At 40.9% G+C, this 25,196-nt stretch overlaps 2 protein-coding genes across 6 annotated transcripts; one reads left to right on the top strand and one right to left on the bottom strand.

The window, feature by feature from the left end:
• Positions 1–4,245: 4,245 nt before the first annotated feature.
• BAG5 (BAG cochaperone 5) lies at positions 4,246–11,612 on the bottom strand. 2 transcript variants are annotated; one of them, XM_083736424.1, is made up of 2 exons: positions 11,475–11,612; positions 4,246–9,031 (listed from the first exon to the last, which is right to left on the bottom strand). In XM_083736424.1, exon 2 carries the CDS (start codon positions 9,001–9,003, stop codon positions 7,651–7,653), a length of 1,353 nt encoding a protein of 450 aa, XP_083592550.1. In that variant the 5' UTR covers positions 9,004–9,031; positions 11,475–11,612; the 3' UTR covers positions 4,246–7,650. The 2 variants fall into 2 exon arrangements, with proteins under 2 accessions (XP_083592550.1, XP_083592549.1); XM_083736423.1 differs by lacking the exon at positions 11,475–11,612 and adding an exon at positions 9,920–10,071.
• On the top strand, positions 10,098–19,400 carry COA8 (cytochrome c oxidase assembly factor 8). Of its 4 annotated transcripts, XM_083738478.1 has the most exons (7): positions 10,176–10,320; positions 10,602–10,720; positions 10,851–10,921; positions 15,006–15,203; positions 15,777–15,840; positions 16,387–16,477; positions 17,436–19,400. In XM_083738478.1, exons 3-7 carry the CDS (start codon positions 10,856–10,858, stop codon positions 17,539–17,541), a joined length of 525 nt encoding a protein of 174 aa, XP_083594604.1. In that variant the 5' UTR covers positions 10,176–10,320; positions 10,602–10,720; positions 10,851–10,855; the 3' UTR covers positions 17,542–19,400. The 4 variants fall into 4 exon arrangements, with proteins under 4 accessions (XP_083594602.1, XP_083594604.1, XP_083594603.1 ...); XM_083738476.1 differs by lacking the exon at positions 10,602–10,720 and having other exon boundaries at positions 10,098–10,320; XM_083738477.1 differs by lacking the exons at positions 10,176–10,320; positions 10,602–10,720; positions 10,851–10,921 and adding an exon at positions 11,778–12,116.
• Positions 19,401–25,196: the final 5,796 nt, after the last annotated feature.

Genomic DNA, 25,196 nt, shown 5'->3' with positions numbered 1-25,196 from the left:
TAAATTATCTTATTTGCATAGAACAGAACTTTTGGGGGGTATAGCCAATAAGCAAAGCAGAGATATTGTTGCTTCAAAGTCAGGCTGCCACTCTTCAATGAGACGACAACAGCAACTGATGCTTTCAGTCGAAACAGGATTCGTGAGCTCCATAAATAGAGCATTTCCCGTGAGAAAGAAGAGTTTAGAAAAATGGGACAAGCGCAACAACATACAGTGAGACATATTGCTGTGCAGAAAGCAGTCACATCCACATAAGGATAAAAAATTCTCCCCAGCCTGAGCAAGAGTACCTTTTCTGAATTCCATAACACCGGAATGCAAAATACGACAGAGTAAGGCACCCAATGTCTTCACTGTTTGGGGAGGCAGAGAAATTAATCCTTTCTTCTAGGGTAGTTGTAGGTAGGCAAGATATTGTTTCAGCTTATTGGTATCACAAAAGCAAGCAACGATCATAAGAAAAATCTAGAATTTGATATGGAATGTCTGACCCATTCACATGGTATGGATGTCAAAAATGATGGGCAGATGAGAGGAGCCTCCCCTTTTCTTACCTTTCTGCTCTCCCAGCCTGGCTCACATCTGGTATCATGAGCCAGGCTAAGGGCAAGAATTTGGGTGGTAATCTACAGAGAGATGAGATGCAATAACTCAGCAGGCATTTTTTTAATGAATATCCATCGTACAGCAACTGCCAAGGACAAAATGTTCCCATTTTTCTTTCCCAAGGGTTTCTAAATTAAACTGCAATTACTATTTTTTACTGCTAGTTTTATTGACCATTTCAGTTGTTTTTCTAAAGCTTGTCTGTCACTGGTAGTGTGAGCTGCCCTGAGATATCTATACTGAAGGGTGGCACAAAAATAAATACAGTGGTACCTCAGGTTACAGACGCTTCAGGTTACAGACTCCGCTAACCCAGAAGTAGTACCTCGGGCTAAGAACTTTGCCCCAGGATGAGAACAGAAATCACACGGCGGCAGCAGGAGGCCCCATTAGCTAAAGTAGTACCTCAGGGTAAGAATGGTTTCAGGTTAAGAATGGACTTCCGGAACGAATTAAGTTCATAACCAGAGGTACCACTGTAGAAGCAAGTAACATGGTAAAAGCAGAGTGGAATGCAATCTGATCATCTACAAGTTATGCCATTCATATTATAACCATTTTACAGATGGATAGCTAAGGGCTTTTCTGCACCATTGCAGTCATTGCCAGTTTGTAGAACACAGTCTAGGTGCCTGAGTTGTGCTTCTCTTGAGGCAATATTAAATCATATACCTGTGCCATATCCTGCCCAGAATTATGAGAGTATGCACATGAACAGCTGAACTGGAACAGAAGGGTGGACCAACATCATTTCTGTTCCCTTCCAAACCTTATGACTTCCACATCCAAGTAAATTTATACTCATTGTGTTAGTCTTAGGTATAAACACAATGGAACTCATGCAACCACACCCAGTAACTCAGGCTTGCTGTCCTAACCATGCAGCTACAACTAGATAATATTCCCTTTGGAATAAAGAGAAAATCAAACCCAACAGGAATTAGGGATGACTCCACCTTTAAAAGAAAACACCATCAGAGAACAAACCAGAATCTGCTAATTGAGCTGACACATGCCAGAGGACTCTTCATACTGTGTTATAAAGAAATTGCTACAGGCAGTGTCAGGAAATGAAACAACTCTAAGAACAGAGAACACTTTTCCCCCTATGAACTAGACTGGTACTTAGCAGAAGAAACATTATTACAAGAGACACACCTGTCAAGAGAAGACAGTCATTGTGCGTGTAGTTTTTAATAAGAGGCATGGTGTTAAGGTTAGACTAGGATCTTGCTATTGGGATATTATTCAGGTTTCGGCAAGAGCAGAATTCAGCTACCTTTACTATGGTGAGGGCTACTCACCAGAGAACACTGCCTAGTAAACATACGTACTTTTTTCTCTCTTCTCTCAATCGCAGGGGATACTTCTGTCTTGCTAACCTTTCCAGCTAAATGGCAGAGCAGACTCCTCTACTGCCCTGTGTCCTATCATGATCTTTAGACCAGGTGTGGAGGCATTTTCAATGGTTTCCAGTCTGGGGTAGTTAAAAAAAAGTAGAGATTCAACAAATATCCCTGATGTTTGAGGCACTACTTCCTACTAGACACCCCATGTTGCTTCAGCATACAGTGGAACCTCGGTTTAAGAACAGCCCTGTTTACGAACTATTCAGTTTACGAACTCCGCAAAACCAGAAGTAGTGTTCTGGTTAGCGAACTTTACCTTGGTCTACGAACGGAAGCCGAACGGTGGAAGGGCACCGGCGGTGAGAGGCCTCATTAGGGAAAGCGCACCTGTTTAAGAACGGCTTTGGTTCAAGATCAGACTTCCGGAAAGGATTAAGTTTGTAAACCGAGGTACCACTGTATCATGTTTTCACTTCTTCCATTTTACTCACAAGTTCCAGCTCTTTCTGAACAGCCAGCTGCTCACCACGTTAATAGTATATGAAACTCTCCCTTGTCAAGAAGCATCAATATAAACTAGCATTAAAAACAAGCTGCATGATAAGCAGCTAACCTTTCTTCTTAGGTTTTGCACTTGGCAGATGAGGCTGTAAATAATTAAGACAGAAATGTAGGACAAGCCTTAATAAATCGCTGTGAGTTATTTCTTGTTCTCTTGATACCTTTCCTGATTAAGTTTCTTGAAAGGCAGGTTTTTAGGGAGCTCCTCCAAGACAGAAGCTTGTCTGACAAAACTGGAACAGAAGTATTATAATTACCACTGTGCTCCTATTATATTTTAAAGTTTTCCCCCCAGAGGAACTGCTCAGAAAGTAGGGCTAGAGGGGAATCTATTAAAGTTATCACAGTAGCAATCAAATTAGCTTTCTATATTGGACACAGCAGCATTCATTACTTGATAGTCCAGAGAAAGTTGCAAGGTCTACTTTGAATCAAGGCTTGGCCCCAGAATCTATTTTCAGGCCCCCATTCAACCCTGGAAGGAAATAATGGCCCTGAACACGCACAGGGGGCATTCATCTCACAGAACGAACATAGCCAGTCCTCACACATTTGAGATTAGGGTTTCCAGATAATAGGATGCGGCATCAAGATAAATGTTGCCAAGCACAGGAAAATTAACTTTCTATGGAAGACTGCTCCTAAGGAAACCTTCTTCCCAATATGTATGTCATGATGACTAGCTCATGCCCTGAGAGGTCTATCTCTATTTGTTCACTTTGTAAACATACTAATCTGCAAGTAGAAATCTAGTTTTCTAATCTGAAAATGGGGGTGGCCAAATGTATTTTTGCACCTGAAGCAGGAAATCCAAATGGCACCCTCCTCAAAGAAAGAATCCTGCCAAAAAAAAAAAAAAAATGCCATGCCTTAATGACATTGAATGTCTGTTGTCGGAGGAGACTGCCTCCCTCTACCTGAAGCAATTAAACAGAAAAAGAAGGCGGGTCTAAATCCAAAATACTAATTACATGCAAATTATGTTAATGAAACATGAAGCACCTGCTGCAAAAAACATCTTAAAGAGAAGCAGCTGAAATAGGTGGTACTTCATCCTCTCTCCCCCGTCTCCCTGCTTCTACTTCTCATACCAAATCACTGGGTAGAGAAAGGATTTAGCTACAAACATTTAAGAAGAGCATGAAACAACAGGATGGGAGAGTGCTGTTGGCCTCAGGTCCTGCTTGCAGGTTTCCCATAGGTATTTGGTTGGCCACTGTGAAACAGGATGCTGGACTAGATGGGCTACTGGCCTGATCCAGCAGACTCTTCTCATATAAGCATGCAATTTGGCTACCACTGCAATTCTATGCGTACTTTATTGGAGGGTTTGCTCCACTGAAATCTGTAAGACTTGCTTTCACTTAAAGGTAGAATAGGAGAATTGGGCACTTGCTACATTTAAAGGGGCTATACTATATAGATGATAAAATATTTCCCAGTTCTGTTTATTAGATTCAGACCTTTTAGAAAACTGCTAACCAGAGCCTAAAGATAAGGTGCCTAAATGTTTTCACTAAGCTGTGGTGTTCTATTATACACCCCTGTTAGTGATGTTACATTTCCATTCTTTATCAAAAGGTGGGGAAGGCAAATCTTCATTTTAAACATACACCTAGACCAGTTTGCTAAGTACAGAAGAAAAGTGTATTCTTGCACTGTTATATAGAAAGTCCATTATCGAAAGAAGGAAAAGAGTTTGATCTTGAAATGAATTATCAAGAGGAAAAGCATAAAAATGCTTTATTAGGAATATCTGATGAATTTGTACACACCAAAACAATTCTATACTGTACATAAAAATGAAGTCAATACACTTTCTGAAAAGCAGTATTGTATTTATACAAAGTCTAACATGTCAATTAAATTTTAAGAAACATGAGGAACAAAAGAACAATCTGTACCACCGAGTGCTGGGACCTAGAAGCAGCTTAACTGCAGGGACTCATTTCAAGAGTTTGTTGATCACAGCAAAAGAGGAGTTAAAGCCAACAGATCAGAGGAAAGATAACTGATCATGGTTGCTGGCAAATATATCAGAACAAGGCTGCTTGGATCAACCCTTTTCCTAAAGCAATACAATCATAATCTGAAAAAAATAGTATCATGATGTTTAAAGATTCAGCAAAATCACATCACTATGCTTATTTTGCTACAATGTCATGGCACTCCATACAGAAAAGATTTTAATTTCTTTAAAAATGCAGACTGAGTTGGTCCAGTACTGAGTAATTCAAAAGCAGGAAACATCTTTAGCCCGCTGAAATGGAAAAAAGCATATTTCCTAGCCTGGTTGCATATTGAATACAAAAAGTACATTCTTGAAAGCACAAAACAAGGATTTCTTACAATCCACATTAACAGACTTTTTGGTTTAGCTTGTTTAGTTCACTATTTTAATTCATGCATAAACTGATTAATTATACTGTACCAAAGATCTTAACATAAGTTTAAATGCTGTACATTGAAACTCATGAAATAGGCATTCGTCTTTAAAAAGAAAACCGGGGGAGTTGAGCTTTTCGAATATGTCTTCATCATACGATTTCCTGTTAAATCGGCACCTATGACATGCTACATAACTATGAGAAGCAAATCTTAGGAATGGGTATAAATAATGGGAGTCTATAGTTAAAGAGCAGCATTCCCCTGGCAGGTAATATATGAACATTTAAGTATGTTTACAAAAAAAATGAAAGATGAAATCACTAGAAAAAATTAAGTACCATGAATCTGTTACTGAAACATTAATAAGCATTGTTTAGTTGTCGCCTCCTGAAGTAAACATTCCATCTGAAGCCGAATCCAGGAGCTCCTTAAACAATGAGAGTTCTATACATCTGAAGTTCTCATATAAACAATAGTTTCATCAATTAATTTGAAGTCAGGGCAGTAGTGTATGCAAAGGGGAAACATGCATGTTTTGAAAATAAAGTGACTTGGGGAATCCAAGGCACATGGGAACTCTATATGCACACCACTTAGGTTCCAAACCTTTATGGCTAAAAGAACCTACTGAAAGTGAACTACTTTTAGTTATAGATGCTAACCAATTCATTAAGGACTCAAACTGGAAAAAAGCAGAAAAGTGCAAAGGAAAGACATTCATGGCGAAGCATCCAACAAGTCTATTGTTTAGCATTGGGTTCTATTTAACCTAGACTGAAACTGAATCCATAAATTTCCTTGACAAAAATTTGCTAAGCAAGTGCCTATAATCAAAAAGAGGTAACACCAAGCTTTGAACAAGCTTCTTGTTCTGCAAATGTGGCAGAATATTTTTTATCCATATTAGAGCTGAAGGGTAGAAGCAGTCTGAAGGGTAGACTACTTCACTGGGAAGCAGCATGAAGCCAGCTAGTTGTAGCTATAAGGTGCTGTAAATTCAAGTGTCGCTTAAAAAGGCACGTCTCCTAAGGATAGCCTTGCTTCTTTTAATTGCATATTGAAACTCTATTTACAAATCCAAGATCTACATTTATAAGCCATTTCAAAGAAATAATCTTCCATAAGCCAGTAATTTTGTTTACAGGAGCTCTCTGAGAAACTCTGGTTACTTCTTTTACAACTTATTTCTATCTACTGCTGATTTCTGCATGCCACTAAGAATGCACTCTACAAATACTTTGATTGATGCTGGTTTCTTCTTCCCAAAACTACTAACAGGATAGCATACAATCTACACTGAAAATGAGTTCAGTTTATTTAGGAATATGGTCAGACATAATAAGATCTGACAGTTTACTAAGTTGTAAGGCTCCTCTAAGGATTCAGGGAATTCATTGGGTTAATGGGGTGGGGGCGGAGGAGAAAGAAACACAAAGCAGCAATTACCAAATGATACAATACATGCAACTAAATCAATACAGCTAACACAATAGACAACTATGCTTCAATCAAAAATAGAAACACTTTGAAGTGTTTGCCATTCCAACTGCCTGAAAGATTCAAAACTATAGAAGTATAGCAGACCACACACATCTAAGGCATATAAGTACAAACATCTTGCCATCAGACCATAGCGAAGGATACTATCATAGCTCACCAAAATAACTAAAAGGAACTAAGTCCAGAAGGATTTGGAGCGTATCAGCAACACATGAAACTGTGATGAACACTAATGGTTTCCGGCCAGATTCATGTGTAAAAGCACTTACTTCATTTTTTATCATGCCAAAAGCTGTAATGATTTCATTCAAACCAGAAAAATGCAAAGGAGTCATTTAGAAGCTGCCTAGTGTGTCAGGAAGCAAGTTATTTTAGACATCACAAAATTTGGCTAAAGTAGTTCTACAACCGTTAAGAGCCCAGGTTTTGGGGGGGAGGGGTGAAGGGAGGTGTCTCTTGACTACTGAAGAATTCAGCTTAATTCTTCAAAAGCTATATTTTATTGGTTTTTCAACAACATACATATAGAATTTTTTCCAACCAATGCTGTCAGCCCTGGTTTATAAACAGAAAACTGCTTTCAGAATGACCACTAGTCATAGTGTAACTGCACACAACCTACGCCTATATGAATCAGTACACTGCTTCAAAATGCAGCCTGCAGTTTATGCCTAAGTGCAAAAACTGTTACAACACACAGTCCTATATTAGGCCCTAACTATTAAACACTGTATGTAATCAAGCCAAACCTTAGGCAAGAGATCAGCGAGACTAAATCAAATGCACATACAAAAAAGACCATGACCAATTTGCATTTAATCCTTTGGATTGCAACTGTGCAGTGGCAGAAAAATGTGACATCTAAGGTGGTTTATGGCTAACAGACATTAGCTCTTTGTCTTCTCTCCATCAGTTTCACTTTGACTCCTTAAAGAAAACATGTTGGACAGATAGCATTCTTCACTGTGTAGAAGAATGTTAGACAGGATGGTTTGGCAGTTCTGCAACACTTCATCACAAATCATGGGGGAAAGATGGCTGTGACCAAAACTAACACAAATGGCATGATTGCTGTCATTGCCCGACTGCGACAACACAAGACAGCTGCAGCATAGCTCAGTCCAACATTTACTTGGCCTGTAAGTGATGAGCAAATAAACTTTTGGTCTTGTGTCGTCTATGGGAGATTGGTCGACGTAAAGTGCAAGAGACAAAGCAACGTCCAGCACAAGACCTCTGTTATTTAATATTCCCATTCATCTGTTTTCATGTCTAAGTAGTAAAGAATATTCTGCGCAAGCTTCACTGCCTGCTTCCTGGCTGCTTTTGAGTGCTCATCCCCTTGTGGGTCTATAGCATCAAGTGCTAGAAGTTGTTTGGTGAGGAGCTCCTCTAGTCTCATGTAGTTCTTATCAGTTCTGTTTCCATCAAAAGACAGCACCTCTTGCTGAATTTGGGACACGTTTCCAAGAATATTCCAAACAGCTTTATGTGATGCAGGTTCTGCTTCGGTTTGCTCTGCAAACATTTGTCGCTTGACAAGTGCTTCCTTTAAGTCAATATATGTTATGAGGGTTTGTACTTCTATCACTGCTCTCCTCCTGGCTTCTCGGATACAAGGATTTTTGCCTGGACTCACTTCATCCAACTGTGCAATTAACCCTTGCAGTTCTGCTTTTGACTTCAGGTATAAATCTGAAGCTCTCTCTACTTTTAAAAGAGAAGCATGAATCTCTTTCATCTTTTTGCGGATTTCCTCAATTTTTATAATGCATCTGTTTTGTGCCAAGTCATAAGCAGAAGTGGCATCAGCTTCTTCTTCAAGATCCAGGTATTTCTGCAATTTATTGATCTCCTCCACAACTTCTTTACGGTAGTTCCTTATTTCTGGACGGCCACATACATCTAAGGCATCCAGATCAGCAATCAGGCCAGTGAGCACGCAAGATAAATGTCTACAGGTCTCATTGTTATTTACTCCCATTAAAACAGCAATAAGGGTCCCTTTCGCTTTGTTCACATCAACCATGACAGAATTAATCTTAGAGACAGAAGGATGTGCATCACTGGACAATGGCAGTGAAGGCTGCTGCTTTGTACAACTGTCTATAATTTCTTGAACAGCACACACTTTGGTCAGAGTGCGATACCTGGCTTTCCGTAGAGAGAGTTTCCCTCCAGTTTTCACCTGAGTGAGCCTAAAGATGATATCTTGAATACCTTCTTCAAATTCCTCAGTTACACAATTGCCTCCTTTGTAAAAAGCTGTGATTTCTTGTTCCACCAATGATTGTGCTTCATTAAACAGGGATTCAATCTCCAACCTTTGGGGGTGGTTTGCATTCTGCTCCAGTTCCTTAAGCAGTCTTTCAGTTTCCTGGGCAGCCCTCTTCCTGGCTTGCTGAACATCACCTCTGCCTTCAGCATCCACAGAATCGATTTCAAAAAGTTGTTTAGTCAAAACTCTCTCTAGTTTCTTGTAAGCTCTGTCACTAGACAGACCACTGAAGGATATTACTTGTGACTCAAACTCTTTGACTTCTTTCTGTATTTCTTGTAGCCTCTTAATGGAAGGATGTTGGTTACCCATATCCATACTTTTTCTTCATCCAGTTCCAACAGAGCTAGAAATAATGCAAAGATACAATCAAATATAACTGATGCTTGAAATACATGTCTGCTTGTTAGTCAATATTTTGAAAATTCAACTTTTCTGCTCTAATTCTACAAAGACCTAACACTTCACTTTTTACCAACATCTCTTCTTGGAAATACCTGTCCTCAAAGAAAAGAGGACTTTACCCTATGTATGTCCCATTGAGTTTCATGAAATGACAGTTTAAAAAGCATGACATCTCTGGATCTTTTCAAAAAAATATTTTAAAGGGTATCTCCTAGAATTTTGTTTACTGTCACACACTAACGGCTTGATCCTGTGCATTTTAACTAAAGCAGTAAACAGTATGTTTCATGAGCCTCTCCTGCCCCCCCCCCATCATATGCACACCAAGAAGAGGGTTTTCTTTCCTTTGTCATTAGACATCACAGGCGAGGCAGAACAAAGTAGCTGATGCACTGAGGAAGAAAATTAAAGATGATAGTGCCATCTGCTTCCCAAACATTACTCTTCTGGTGCCAGAAAAAGGCAGCAGCTAAACAAGGAAAAGAAGATACTGCTCATCTTCACTTGCCCTGGTCAGACTAGTAATGAGATACATGATCATATAGCCAGTACAGTCAGTACTACACTTGCACTTTCCTCTCTCCAACGCCCCCAGCAATAAGACAGCTGTGCACTCTCAACATTTCAAACCACAGCAAGCAGACCTTTGGCCAGGCAACATCTGAATACCTCCTTGGGATGTTCCCAATTCCCTCCCTGCCTATATGGCCTTGTCTCCAGCTCATCTGCCTCTTGCTGCCGCCGCCCTCCCACCCGGGAGCTCCCCCCTCCCTGCCCCACCCACCGCCCCACATATACACAAAGCCAGCGGCGCCCGCCCCGTTCTCACCCCAGCGAGAAGCCCCTTGGGGGAAGCGAGTCCCCGTGCACAGAGCTTGATCCCCCGCCCCCTATATCAACCCTACATTCCTGCAGGAAGGAAGCCGGGAATCAGCCCCGAGCTCGGGCCGCTTCCCCCCAGGCGGAGCTCGCGGGCAGCCTCCCTCGCCGCCCTCGGTCCCCAGTGACTTCACAATGCCGGACACTCTAATTCCGCCTGGGGCATCCGAGTCGCTTCTCCGGGAGCGGCTCAAAGCCGGAGGGTGGCGCCAGGAAAACGGGAAGCAGCTTCAGCAGCCAGAAGAAGATCGATGGAGGAAGGGGGGGTGGGGAGAAAGGAAGGGAAATTCCCCTCGCCGCGTTTTGCCAGGCCTAGGCCGGCATCTCCCTCTCCCAGCAACTTTAAAATCCGTAAGATCCCTTTCCCGCCCCACAGGGGGATTCCCTCTCCCCTACAGGGTGTAGCCACTCACCCAGCCCTACTATCCCTTGCCCCCGCTACAGAGACGCCAGCCAGCTGCTCCCCACTTCCCCTCCCCGCCACGCAATCCTACAACCGGTGTCCAAATGCGCCCGCGCGTGCCGTGATGCCCACGCCGCGGTTTCCAATCCGCGCAACGTGGCCCAGGCGGCTCTGCAGCCCCCAAAACAAGCACTACCACCACCGCTCCTGTGCCCGTCCCCGCAAGTAGTTAGGGTCGGCCTCTTCCCACCCACCCCAAAGCGTTCGTCCCCTCGGATCAAACCATTGCGCCTACCGACCAACCTCTCCTGCGTATAATCCGCTTTGGCAAAAGGGTGAAATTACCGGGTGAGCAAAAGAGGCGCGTCACGGCCGTTCTGCGTCCCGAGACCCTCCCCTACCCAGGTCGGGCCCTTCCCAAGTTACCCCAATACGACCAGGCCTGGAACTTTTCACTTTTTATTTGTTTTTAAACCAGGCAATATGGGATCTACAACCCTACGCAGCAGCGTTTACGTCTGGAAGGAAGCCAGTGTGCGAAAGCCAGAGGTAAGGATTACGATCCTCCTCACCAACTGGAGCAACTTGTTACTATGCACTTTGGTGTTTTTATATTGCAAACCGCCCTGTAGTATAGAAGTTTAATAAACAACGACAACTTCCAGTAGACACGGGTTGTTGTGAGCATGAAGGTGGGACGAGCCCTACCCCTCTTTCTTATCAGGTGGAAGCCCTTCTCCTGCCACCCTGGCTGCAATATCTCCCTCTCACTTACCACTCGCACGTAGCCGTTTTAAAGCCCGCACTTACTCGCCTCCCTATTCCAGCCCCCACTAGCATGGCTTCCCGTCTTCTGGTGAATTATCTCTCCCTCAACACGCAAGCGAAGCAAAGACCTACCAGCCGCCGCGCTGCAACACCGAGTGCCTCGCACCGGGTTCCCACGACCACTTGTCACGAGTCTCTCTGAACTCGCAACCAAGGGTTGTTGGGGGAGGGGCCTCCATTTTTATTTTAGCTTCGCCTTGTTCTGCCTTCCTCAGGGGATACTCATAATAAACAACAACAGGCCTTTTAGCCCCTCGCCCACCCGGCCCCTCACCTTTCTGGTCAGCGCATCGCCTCTCCTTCAGGGGCGCCGGGGAGGCGCAGCAAGGCGACTCCGGCCTCGCTCCCTCTGCGCCAGCCGTGCCACGCCGGCCATCCCACAGCTACCAGGCTCCTTTCAGCCCCGCCGTCTCCGGACTCCGCCGACCAACGCACCGTCGCCTCACACTCTCCTCCTCCTCCTCCTTTCCCTCAACTTAACCTGAGGCGGGGACTAACCTAAGCCTCTTTTGACGCGTGCGCGCATGCGCCCTTGTCCTTTTTTCCCCTCTCTCCGCCTTCCCCGCCCTACGGCTATTTGGTGAGGCTGTAGAGGGATCGCGACGTTCGGCGTTCGCGACGCCCTGCCGTAAAGCGTAAAAGCAGAAGTCGACCGTTGCCTGCTATCGAGGGTTGGAGCGGACCTTGCGCGCGCCGGTTATCTGCCCGGCGACCGGGTGGAAGGGGTCGTCGTGCGCATGCGTCGGTCGTGCGCCGAAAGATGGCGGCGGCTGTGAAGAGCCGAGTTTCCCTCAGCCGTCCGGCGGCGGCGGCTTCACGCGCATGTTGCGGCCGTTTTTCCTCCTCGTCCCCCGAGGGTTCCCCTCGCGGCGGAGGGCCTGAGGCTGGGGGTGTATCTCCGCCCCACGAAAGCCGGGTAATGGGGGTTGTGGGGGAGATTGGAGGCGAGGGAAAGTATGGCGGGGGTTTCCCCTCAGAAACACCAGCATGGCGGTCAACTTTTCCCTTTTTTTCAGGGAAGTTCCCTTATTCCGAATAGGATTCCTCGCAAGAAAAGGGAAAAGTTGACAGCTATGCGACCAAAGTCGGTGGTGCGTCCTAAGCACGTTTACTCAGGAGTAAGCTCTGTTCAGCACAGCGAGCCTTACTTCCGAGGAAACTTTGAGTGAGGATATTGCTGCTTGTATTTGTTTCAAACTCAGGCCTCTGCTTTCCAACCTAATTCTTATTTTCCCCCCGTTTCATTTCTTCTATTATTATTATTTATTATATTTATTCATACCCACTGTTTCACCTGAGGGGACTCAAACTGGCTATTTATATCCCACTATTCAAGGAGGTCCGAACCTACGTTTCTTTTCTTACTCATTACAGCCTGTATTCTGCTTTTCCTACAGTGAGTTCAAGGCAGCCTGCTTGGTTCTCTTCTCCCCCCCCCCCTATCCTCACAACAGCCCTGTGAGGTAGGTGAGGCTGCAGGGAAAGTAGCGGTAACTGGCTCAAGCTCACCTGGTGAGCTTTGTGGCCGGAGCAGGAATTTGAACCTGGATCTTGCCCCTCCCCATCCCGGTTTAAGACCAGCAAACCACTACACCATACTGGTTCATTTCCATCCCCATTTTGTCTTCATAACAACTGTGAAGCAGGTCAGGCTGAGGGATGGGCATGTGGGAAGCTGCTTTGAACCATTGGGTCACTGCAGTGGGCATCACTTCAGGGTTTCAAGCAGGAGTCTTCCATGGCCTTACCTGCAGTTGCTATACATTAAACGTGGGACTTTTTGCATGCAGTGGGAGGAGTTCAAGACACCTGGAGGGTTTATGGTTAGGAAAAGCTAGTGTAGTGGGTGACCCAAGATTATGAAGATAAAATGGGGAAGGATTTCACAGACCCCACAAGGGTCATCTAGTTCAACCCCCTGCCATGCAGGAATATTTTTACCCCATATGGAGCTCAAAGCCACAACAAATTCAAGAGTCTCATGCTCTACAGGTACATGTTTCCTTGAGCTACCTCTTCCAGTGTTTCTCAAACATGGGTGCCCGGCTGTTGTTGGACTACAACTCCCATCACCCCTGATCACTGGTTCTAGCTAGGGATGATGGGAGTTATAGGTCAACAAGGGCTAGGAACTCAGGTTTGAGAAACACTGCTAGATGCTCCTTGAACCATTTCCCCAGGCAACCCACTCTTCCACTTTATTATTAACATTCTGTCACCATTTCCTTTCCTTTAGCATGTTTGTGAGCATTCCATGACATCACAGCAGCAGTTTAGCCAATGCCATCAGTGGCTTCCAGATGATGGGTGATAACTGCTTTTTGGTCTTACTTATATGAGACAAAATAAGCACAAATAACTGTTAGCTGAATCCAGTGCTGCTCATGCACTTAGTGTTTCCCAGTTTTAGTTTGTCACACTTCTAAATACAGTAGTCCTGGCAGTATGAATCCCTGGGCAGTTCACAAACAAATCAGTAAAATACAGATAAAAATGCATACTAACAATGAAACATAAGGACAAAAATTAGCATCAAATACAGATACAATTTATCAATAGACGTAATATTTCCCAAATTCCCAAATTCAGGTGGCCTGTCTAATTGGCACCACTTAAAGTTTGGAAGAATAAGTGCATTTCAGTTTGGCACCAGAAGCCTGTCAATTTACAGGTTGACTGCACCTGTAGGTGGGGAGGATTCTGTAGTCAGGACACCACTACAGAGATGGCTACATCCCCATGGACAGGACAGCCAGAATGGCTTAACTTAGGGCCTGGATTAGCAAGACCCTGCCCCCAGCATCCTCAACACATTGCACCCTCCTCATTTCCCTACTTTCCCTGTGTTGTACAGGGTAGGTCTGCAGAGGACTTCTGCTTGAAATTGCTTGAACATAAGTAGAACTTAAATAAATGTGTGTTGTGTTCAAGCAAATGTATGTAAAAAAAACCAACAGACACACACACACTCTGCACAGCTGGGAGCGATGTGCTCTGGGTTGCTGTGGGCAGAGCATCTGTGAGCTGCAGCAGCACTCCCCCCTCCTGTCTCTGTTTTTAAAAATAATTTATAAAAGCAGGTGCCTGAATGCTACTACTGTGATTCTTTTAACATATTTGCATATGATGGTATCTCAAAGTCTGATTGGGATGGGAACTATCAACACATATGAGCTGTATTCCAAAATGATAACGAACTGGCAGGCTATGCTGATTTGAATACTGCAGTTGCATACTGTTACTTATCGTCTTTCCTTTTTTTAGAAATATGGCAGATTGTAGGTTTTAGTAGGTAGACACAGTGGATATTATACAGTATTCTTGCATGATGATCCTAGCCAAGTTTACTTGGAAGTAAGGCCTATTCATTTAAAATGGATTTACTACCAAGTGAAATACTGAAAACATAGGCTTAATTTCAGTTTATGTTCTTCAGTTACGATGCATATGCCGTTTATTAGAATCCTGTATTGCGCAAATGCAGAAATTGCTGCTGGGTGCAAATCATCATTGTGAGTACCTCTGCTTTAATTTGTTAATTTTAAACACATTGTTAGTCCTTTTGGCTACAAAGATAGGCTAGGAAATACAGGGTTATGGGCCACATAAGTTATCTCTGATATCATAGTTAGATTTTTCTCCCAATGTGAACTGGAACAAATGTGATCTGGAGACCTGTTAATGCTCACTTCTTAACTTTTAGTGTCTTGGGTACCTTAGGTTTTTAGATAAAATTGAAAAAGTTTGTGGTGCCTTTGTATGGGGAGAAAAACGTACTATTAAAAAAACACCCTCTTTTTTTAAGGCTGCAAGTTTTTGCCCTCCTTCACACTCTTGCCACGATTGGATTGGTCCTCCTGATCGATGTTCGAACCTCCGACCAGTAATATTTTATATATCCAAACACGAATCCCCACTGGAACGAAGGCTTAGAGAGCTTAGACAGGAAACTCAGGTTTGGAATCAACAGTTCTGGGCAGAACAGAATATATCATTTAGAAAGGTAAGCATGCAGAGGAAGTGTAAAACCACTTGGTGGTGCTGGGAGACCTTAAAAGTTTGTAGGGAGAATTGCTGAGAGGCATCCAACATATTTTTTTGCTGTTGCCTTATTGTATGAGGCCTGATCTTTGCACCCCGTAGTTATTAAGAATAAAATAGAATCAGAAGAATAATTTTTAATACATAAATGCCCCAAATATATTTTATGATGTCACTCTGGTAAGAATCACTGCCTGCAGGAACGAATTCAGCCTCTCCTGTTACAGATGGAAAGGACAGAGAACTGAATGTACTGCTGTATGACCCTTTCCCAAGCGTGCAGGTCAAACCAAATAGATAACTAGGCCAGTAAGAAGTTACCCCAGTAATTTTCCTGCATTACAGATTGCTTATTTGTAAAATAATCCATAAATTGTTTGCTGAAGATCGTCTAGTCGGCCAGTTAATATATTTGATGGAGTGGGATCAGGGATCATTAAAAGTCCTACACTTGGTAGCAGTTATTGCTGAGGTGAAATAAGCAAACTAAGATGCCAAAAACCTTGTATTCTAAAATTTCCTGATACTGTTTCAGGAAAAAGAAGAATTTGTCTGTTCCAAATTGAAATCCAAAGGTCTACAACTGAGAGATGAAAAAGGTTAGATTGTTGTTTCTACATTTCACAGCACTTTCTTATGGGGAGGATTCTGATTTACATTTTAGAAAATGTTCTAATCTAGCATAAATAATAATTATTTCTTAAGCAATCTTGGTCTTTCTGTATAAGGGTGTTACTCCTTGGCACTTAATTTACAAAACAGAGAGAGAACTCAGAGAAGAGTGTAATGAGAATCTTATAGTTTATGGCAGAAGCCTAGAGAGGTTACACCTGAATTCCAGGTTACGCTATGAATCTGCAGCTTTTCAGTTTCTAAGAAGGAAAAAAAAATTACTGCCTTTAGTACTGCACTCTCAAAAATCCCATAAAGAAAGTCACTATTATTCATTGATTACATATAGGAAAGTAAGCTAAGAGTTTGTGATTTATGGAAGACAAACGAAGAAGTCCATAGCAAAACTTAAGACTACATTCTGAGTGTTTGAAAAGTCAAGTTCAGTTTTTGCAAGGGATTTATGTTTAAATGTTCGTACTGGTATGATGATTAAACCTTCTGACTTAGGTGTTGTGATTTTTTTCTTTCAGGCCAGAAAATAACATTGTCTGCAGAAGAAATGGCTGAATTTTACAAAGCCTTTTTAAGTAAAAACTTTAAAAAACATTTCTATTATAACAGGTGAGAATATGATTCCTGGAACAATTGTGTCTTTTTATCTAAAAAAACCACTTTTTGCTAAAAAAAACCACTTTTTTTTTAGCAAAACCTTTTCTGAACCACACAGATCTTGTTTCTTTGCTGCCACCTGATTCCCCGTTTTGCTATTCCATTAAGAGTCAGAATCTTTGCTTTACCACAATTAATTATTTATGCTTTTCCTACTGTTATGCTAGGCATCATACAGCAATTTATAGTGCATAATCCTCTCTACAAATTCACAATTTAATAAAACAAATATGCTTACAAAGAAAGGAATCTGGGAAGGAGGGGAATAACATTGAATGTTAATCAGGTAACCAAGCAACTTTCTAAGGCATATTAACACACTATTAGTCTGCAGACTTATACTGTACTCACTTCCCTGGGAGCAAGTACCATTGAACTTAATGGTACTTACTACTGAGTAGATGTGCATAGATTCACTTCATTATAAATGTTTATTCCATCATTAAAAAGATATTCATCTTTTCCTGGTGTTTACTTAGGCCAATGGTTTTGATATGCTGGGTCAAGTCTTTGATAAATATTTTTTAGTTTAGTTTTTACACATAAGTACAATAATCCTTTAAACAGAAATAACTGGGATGTCCCTTAAGCTAATTCTTTCCTCACTGCATTGGTATCACATTATTATAGCTTATGTAACTACAGATATAATTAGTCATCAAGTTTCTTTAAAAGCCTATCTGCAATATGTAGATACTTGCCTGGAGCCATGCATTATCACACATGGATTATGAAGTAGGGCATCTGAATAAGCACTTTAAAAACTTAAAGTAATTTTGCTTTAATTGGCAAGGAAAGAAAAAGCACCTATTAAGTCAACTCAAAATCTTACATCTTTTACTGTCAGTAATAATTTCAAGATGGCTAATTGTGTTTTATGTTGCTTTGTTTCCTTGGTTCTGAAATTTAGAGATTGGTATAAACGAAATTTTACCATCACATTTCTCATGGGACAAGTGGCATTTGAGAAAGCTTGCAAGAGATTTGGATTGAAAAAGAGTGAAGCTGAAAGCTAGTAGGTCACAGTGCTGTATATATTTGATGAAAGGCCTAATTATTACTGGAATCAACCATGGCTGTTTCGTAAAATCAGATATTTGAAGCTACATGAATGCAAGTTGAACAGCACTTCCCATTCTACTTCATCGAAGCCAACTACCATTGTTTATGCTGCAGAACCGTAGTTAAAAGCTTCCTTGGTGAGAGATGAACTGCACCAAATAAAGGAATCTTTCTTCCTGATTTGAAAAATCTTTATGCTCCATTATTTCATTGCCATCTTGATCTACAAGCTGGCACTTACGTTCCCGAGCAACTATTTTGTAGTAAGAAAAAGGAAAGCATGTGAGCTACACTTCAGGTAAACTTGGGCGGGGTGGGGGGATTAAATTATACAGTCAAACCTCGGTTGTCGAATGTAATCCATTCTGGAAGCCTGTTCAGCTTCCGAAATGTTCAACAACTGAGGCATAGCTTCTGATTGGTTGCAGGAGCTTACTGCACTCAAACGGAAGCCGCCTTGAGCATTCGGCTTCCAAAAAACGGAGCATTTACTTCCGGGTTTTTGGTGTTCGGGAGCCAAAACGTTCCAAAACGGAGGTGTTTGGGATCCAAGGTTTGACTGTACATATTATGACAAAAGTACATGATTACAACAAGTGCAAAAATTCAATACTTAAATTCATTTAGCTCTAAAGTGTTTTCTAAAAGTATATTTGTAGGCACTTTTTCAAATTACTTCTTTATAATAAAGCAACTGTAATAGTCTTCTTAACACTCCTGGGAATTAGATACACCAACAGCTTTAGGATATATTGTCTGTTTACTGCTGCACCTCTCATTGATGGCTTTGGACTATCTTGTGCTGGTTGTTTCATTATTAATTATTTCATTGTGTTCCAATTGCCAATTACCCTGCTGTCAAGAGAGAGAATTAATGTATATGCTCAGAAATGTAAGAGTGCTTCTAGACATCAGTTCACATTGGTAATTACTTTTAGATCGCATACTGCTCTGCTGAGCATAAATGATGTGTGTCTCTCTGTTTAGCTGTTGTCTGTTCTAGCTTAACGTGCGTTGAGCCAGAATTATACTGCATGCTTATTATCCTGTGTCTAGATAAAGCATAAATGTTATTGTTTTAAGGAGCATTCAGCCTGCCATAGTCACACTTCTCAGTACATGCAAGGACTTCAGTCAGATTTGGCTATATACCAAATTTGTTTTTTCAGAGAAGCTCACATCATGCACTCCCTCCATTTTCAAATGGCAATGAGTTTCCTCGACATATTAATTCCTCAGGATATAAATTTAAAGAAAGACAGCTTTTTTTTTTGGAGTAAGATCCATATACATGCTACTTCAGCATGGTCAAGGCTTTTTCCCTTCCACATAGTTGACATACTAAATCATCTCAAAATAGTATTGTACTTTTGTGCAGGTGCTGGCTGCCAAAGCATCATGAAGCACACTTTCTACACACATGCTCTTACATGGGAATTTTTTTTCTGCCTCACTGAGCTCAGAGTCGAAGTGCTTTTCTTCCTAGTTCATATAAGAACAGCTTCCATCAGATAAATTTGGAGGGGTGTCAGAATGGTAACATTCTAAGCACCACTACTAGGTTAGGCAGATAGTGCTTGTGAAGTAAGATGAAATAAATCAGTGATGGATCCTGATGATTCTTCTATTACATGAACAATTATCAAATGGATTTGTGTACAGTATAAGAAGATTGAAATAAGGAATATAATTTATTTTAATTAGCTTTCAGTTTTCAGATTGACCAATTACATAAACTCTAGAGAATTACCAAAGTGTTTGAGGAGACTTCAGGATTAATTTCTCCTGTACTTAATAAAAGGTTTCATTTAAACTGTTTTGTGTTTTCTTCATTTGCATATATTCTCATGAATGATGGTAACATTTGTCCTCAGTAAGAACTATTCATTCCTGGAACAATGGCTCTTGATTTTCTCTGTCCCAATATGTGGCTTCATTTCAGGATAGAAGCTTGAACCAATGGGTCATGATTCATGGGGTCCTGAATTATGGTAAAAAATAAAAAAGAAATTGGTAGATCCCCTTTGTAAACCATGAGCATTCAAGGCAAATGAAACTATAAAAGGTGGAGATGTAAAAGTGCTAAATCATATACAGAAAAAATATAATTGCATAACAAAAATTCACTTACAAAATATTTCTTCATATTTGGAAGATTGTGTTCTTCAGAGGAGCATTCCGAAGGATACTTCTGTGGAACTGAGACAGATACATACTCCTCCACAGTAAATACAGTACACACTAGCCAGTATTTAGCAACCATAAACACGCTATGGGATCACAGTTTGTGATCTCCCAGTGCCTTTCCTTTTTTGCTGAAATTTGCCTTCTGTTGCTGAACCATGTTCTGGTAATGCATTTGACCACCTGATCATACTAAAACCGGCTTTAAAACCTTTCCCCTCTAGTTTTCTAGGCAATTGGATATGTTGTTTGCTGTTCTGTTTTGTATATACAGACCACTGCAGCCTTGCTGTGCACCAATGATTGTACCCATTTGTAAATCTTTGAAAGATAGATAATTTATCTTTGTGGCAGAACATGAAGAAAAAAAATGTATATTATTAAAGTAATACTCTTAGAATGGTGACTCATCAATACGATACTGATTTATAACAATCATTCTTCAGCTGAGAATGATAGCAAGAAAGTCTTTATTTTTTCATAAACATAAGCTAGCCTGCTGTTAAATGATTGGCTCTGCATTATAATTGCTGGTCATAAATCATACATCAAAGCATTCAGAAACATGGACTTCCCTGTGGATTTTTCAAAATAAATTTGCACCTGCTCTGTAGCAGTAATAGCCCCCTTGTCTAAACCAAATGTGAAAGGCAACATTGCCATTGACTGTCCACAGAGGTTGCCAAAACAAGAGATTTGCTTTCCAGTAAGCTTTTAAATACTTCCGTTTTTAAAAACCCAATTATCACCATGTTATCTTTCGAGTCTCTTTGCAACGATCCAACAAGTTATTTTGCTAATGCCAGATTGTTTGTAATTCTAGATGGTTTCTGCTGTGATAAAGAAATGATTATTGCATTCCAATCATGTTTTTATTTCCTACTTTTCATTGGATCTCTCCACTGAGGTATTCGTTTCAGTGGAATAAAAGAGGAGGAAAGGGAATGAAGAGGCTGATTGAAGACTCATGAATGTCTCTGTGTGAATGCAGCTCCTATATTAGATAATGTGTGTTTATAAATCAGAGCATATTAGTTAATGTAAAAAAAGTGAAATGAGCTTTCCTAGCATAATTATAAGCAGGATATATTGTTAGGGTTTCAGTTTTTCGTGCCTTCTCCACCACCACCTTTGTTTTTTTAAGTTTCTTCAGGCACCTAGCAGAAAAGCATTAAGTATTTAGCACGAAGCCAGTAGTGGAAAACATTTGGCTTATGGCCAATGATATATTTGTCTCAGCATGTGGTTATAACTTGAATCTCTTGCACTGAGAACGTGTCATGCTACCTGTAGGCACTAACAGTGCAAACAACTTTAACAGTGTTCATTTCAGTATTAGTATTCATGTTGCTGCCCTCTAATTGTTGACACTCCTGGGTTATGTGTTGTATTTTGGTATCTCAGAACCCTTTTTCTTGTATGCCTCTCCCTTTGCCATATGTGAAGTATCATCCACCAGCTGCTTCAGACTTCTTTTAAAAGATGTATCTTTTTGCCTAGGCCAGGGGTTCCAAAACGGTAGTCTGAACCTTATTCAGGTGGTCCGCAGCCTGTCCGCAAAAATACAATTAAAAATCATACTACAGCAAGCACAGTGAATTATGAATGCTAAAGCAAGCAGAAAAATCATTAAGTAATTTGCCAGAACCCAGCAATATTCAAGTGATTGGAGAGGAGGGGGGTCCACTGCTTAGAAATTTTAAATATTAAGCAGTTTAGCAATGTTTCTGAACAAACCACAATTGTATATGTGTGCAATACACTATATATAGAATTTAGCTACTGCAGAAAAAATAACACATAGGTTAATGGGTCTCTAAGGGACAAGAAGTTTTGGATCATTTCTATTCAGCATGGTAGGATTTTATTTCATATAGTTTCAGATTGAGAGATATCTCTCCCCACCTCACTATATTTCTATATTATTGAGTTTTGGTTATTGTTTACTTGTCTCTGTGGTTCCATAAGAATTTGAAAACTAATAAAAACATTTTTCTGCAAATACAGCATCTAGCACAGTGCGTTACAATTGCTACAGCAGGCAGAAAAAAATCATTAAGTGGTCCGTCAAGACCCTTAGCAATTTCCATGTGGTCTGAGGGGGCACTGCTTAGATATTTTAAATATTAGGCAGTTTAGAAATGCTTTTAAATTGTGTATCATTGCAATATAGTCTTGTTTTCTAACAAAGAATGTCCTCATTTTCTGACCTTACCTTGTGTGTTTGTGCTAGCCTGGCAGCAGCGGCAAAAATACTTGATGTAGTCCCGAAATGACAAAAGAGGAGAGTTCCATGCATAAACCCTACATACAGACTAGGCCTAAAGCAGATTAAGCCCAGGAGAACTACATTGTCTCTGCAGTCACAAAAGATTATTTCTACCATATTGAGTTCATAACCAGTTGCAGCCATTAGCCAACAGCTCCCTGAAACTCTAGTTTGCTTAGCATACATTTATGTTTTGACCTCTGGCTAAATTCTACCTTTATAGTAAAATTAGAACATTAATCATAAATTGAATGCATTACTTAACATGCATTGCAACAAAAAAAATAATAATATTAAGAGCTTGGAAATTACCTGGCCTTTCCTGCCCCCAAGATTTTCCATAGGCTTCCTATTGGATTGCCAACTCATTTGAACCAATATTTACTGATTTTGAGGGTGATAGTAAGTATGGTTAGTACATCAAAAAAGGTTGTATTGTGGCAGTGGACAAAGCTGAAGGGTACCTTTTGAATAAATGTGTTTTTAATATTTTATTTTCTGTTTAAAAGCCAAAAGGAGCAAGGGTTTAGAGCACAGTGGTTGGCTTGACCGATCCAAGCATCTTGTCTACATCCTTGAGCCTTACTAGCTGAAATTCATCCAACATAACAGGACTAGACAGTGCTCTGGACACCTCTCGAGTTTTATCTGCTGTTAACAGTGGAGGCAAGGTCCAGGCAGATAGATGCACCGATTTTACTGTTGGTTCTATCACCTCCTTTGGGCCAGACTGTAAATAGCCCCACGCTACCCAGAATAGCTCTGCTGGATGGCACAATGAGGATGCTGTGGAGGCAGTAATCTAGTTGGGAGGTTAAAAGAGACTGGGTTCATGGCCAGCAGGTTTTGTATGTGTGGAAGCTTCTGTGATCTTGTCTTTTAAAAATGAAGATGGGGCTGGATCACATCCTAAATTACCTAGCTGTGAGAGGAGGCAATGTCTACTTACATCGTTCTGCGTAACAGCATGTGGCTGTACACAGCTGAAGGCAGTGAGTGACCTTCTTGCCTCTCAGCTGAAGTCATGTGAGAACAAAAATAAAAACTACAATGATGACAAAGGACAAAAGGGAGAGAAACAAGTGTGAGAGGGCCCTGCTCTAGATTTCCACCAGTGTCTAGTTGGCATTTTTATGCATGCATAAAGAGGAAACATTGGAGCTCCTCTGATAATAGCGATGAGATATGGCTGCTGTAACAAGAATCTCCTTCAAATGCAGTGGCATATGCACCTGCAATGTTTGTCAGCATCCCAGAGGGATGAGGCTTCACCTGCTTTGCTGGCACATAATCTGGTAATGACTCAGCCAGACCTCCCTGCAGGATTGCTGACAAGCTAGTCTGTGCGAGAAGCAGAGATGGAAAGTAGCAAGAGTCTATTCAGGAACCTGTGAAGGATACTGAGGCATGTTCATGTGATTTAAAGAGGCTACCCTCTTTCAGCTGTGTGAGTGCCTCCCCCATTTTTTTTGAGAGGGGGATAAAGTTTGCAAGGGGTCCTTACCACAAATTTTGGCTCCAGGTTTGTTTGTTGGTTTGTTTTTAGCTGTTTGCTAAAATTAACTGTGCATATTCTACTGAACCGTATCCTAACTGCATATGCAGTTTGATCCTTAAATACTTTTTGATCCAACATTTTAAAAGAAAAAAAGCAATGCACTCTGAAAACAGGACTTCCTTGTTTAATTCTCAACTAAAGAGGCATTTTTTGTCATCTTTCTTCCCTGGGTACATTTCTACTTTTCTTCCATGTTTGTAGCAATCCCAAGTTGACCTTCCAAGGTAACATCAAAGAAGTCCCTCGTGGACTTCATGTTGCTTGTAGGTTACACTCCCAGTTTCCTTTGGCTGGCAGGTGATAACTAAAGACTGCAAATGACATTTTTAAAGACAGTAGAAAAGAAAAACAAGCAGCCAGTTGCTTTCCTATTTTAAAACTGTTGTTGTTACATGCAGGACAGGACTTCTATATTACTCCTGAAACAAAGCTCCTTGGCAAATCAAATTAAAAGTACACGATGTGGAAATTCCACAGTTTAAAAAAAATCCCGAGCTTTCGCTGCCAAATATATAATATGCAAATGAAGGAGAAAAACAACATGGTTACCAGTCAAATGTTTAGTTGATTAATCAGTCAGATTACTTATTGCTGTTGACTGCACAGTAAGAATCACCAATTCAGTGTTTGCCAGTTCCACTTTGATGTGCTTTCGTTTTTTTTTTTTTCCAAAATTTTTATTAGGTTTTTTTTTTTTAATAAAAGAGATACAAAATTAAAAAACAGCATTGTTTGTGTCTTTACAAAATTTCATAACATCTTTGGACTTCCTCACGTCATCCGCTCGCACTTACATTGTTCATAAAATTTTTCAAGCAAATTACCATCTTATTTGTAATCTTATAACCAATCATTACAATATAGTCTAATAATGCTCATCTAATTTAGTGATGGCCAATTGTTTATAATCAAGCATCCTTCTTAGCATTCCATCAAATTACAATAATTTTGTAAATAAATCTTAAATTTCTTCCAGTCTTCTTCAATCCTTTCTTCTCCCAGGTCTCGAATTCTGCCAGTCATTTCCGCCAGCTGCATATAGTCCATCAGCTGCATCTGCCATTCTTCCAGCGTGGGTAGATCTTGAGTTTTCCAGTTCTTTGCGATGAGTATCCTTGCTGCCGTTGTTGCATACATAAAGAAAGTTCTGTCCTTCTTTGACACCTTCTGGCCGACAATACCCAGAAGGAAGGCCTCTGGTTTCTTAGTGAAAGTATACTTAAATACCTTTTTCAGTTCATTATATATCATTTCCCAGAAGGCCTTCACTTTAGGGCAAGTCCACCAGAGGTGAAAGAACGTTCCTTCATTCTCTTTACATTTCCAACATTTATTGTCAGACGAGTGGTATATTTTGGCAAGCTTAACTGGGGTCATGTACCATCTGTATATCATTTTCATTATATTTTCTTTCAAAGCATTACATGCAGTAAAATTTAGCCCAGTGGTCCACAACCTTTCCCATTCCTCAAACATAATGTTATGCCCAATGTCCTGTGCCCACTTTATCATAGCCGATTTAACCATTTCGTCTTGTGTGTTCCATTTCAACAGCAAGTTATACATTCTTTGATGTGCTTTCGAACTGCTAGGTTGGC

Source organism: Podarcis gaigeae (assembly GCF_964106915.1).
Source record: "Podarcis gaigeae genome assembly, chromosome: 1".
Taxonomy (NCBI): Eukaryota; Metazoa; Chordata; class Lepidosauria; order Squamata; family Lacertidae; genus Podarcis; species Podarcis gaigeae.
The sequence above is the reverse complement of the archived record's forward strand: the minus strand, read 5'-3'. Positions and strand labels throughout refer to the sequence as shown.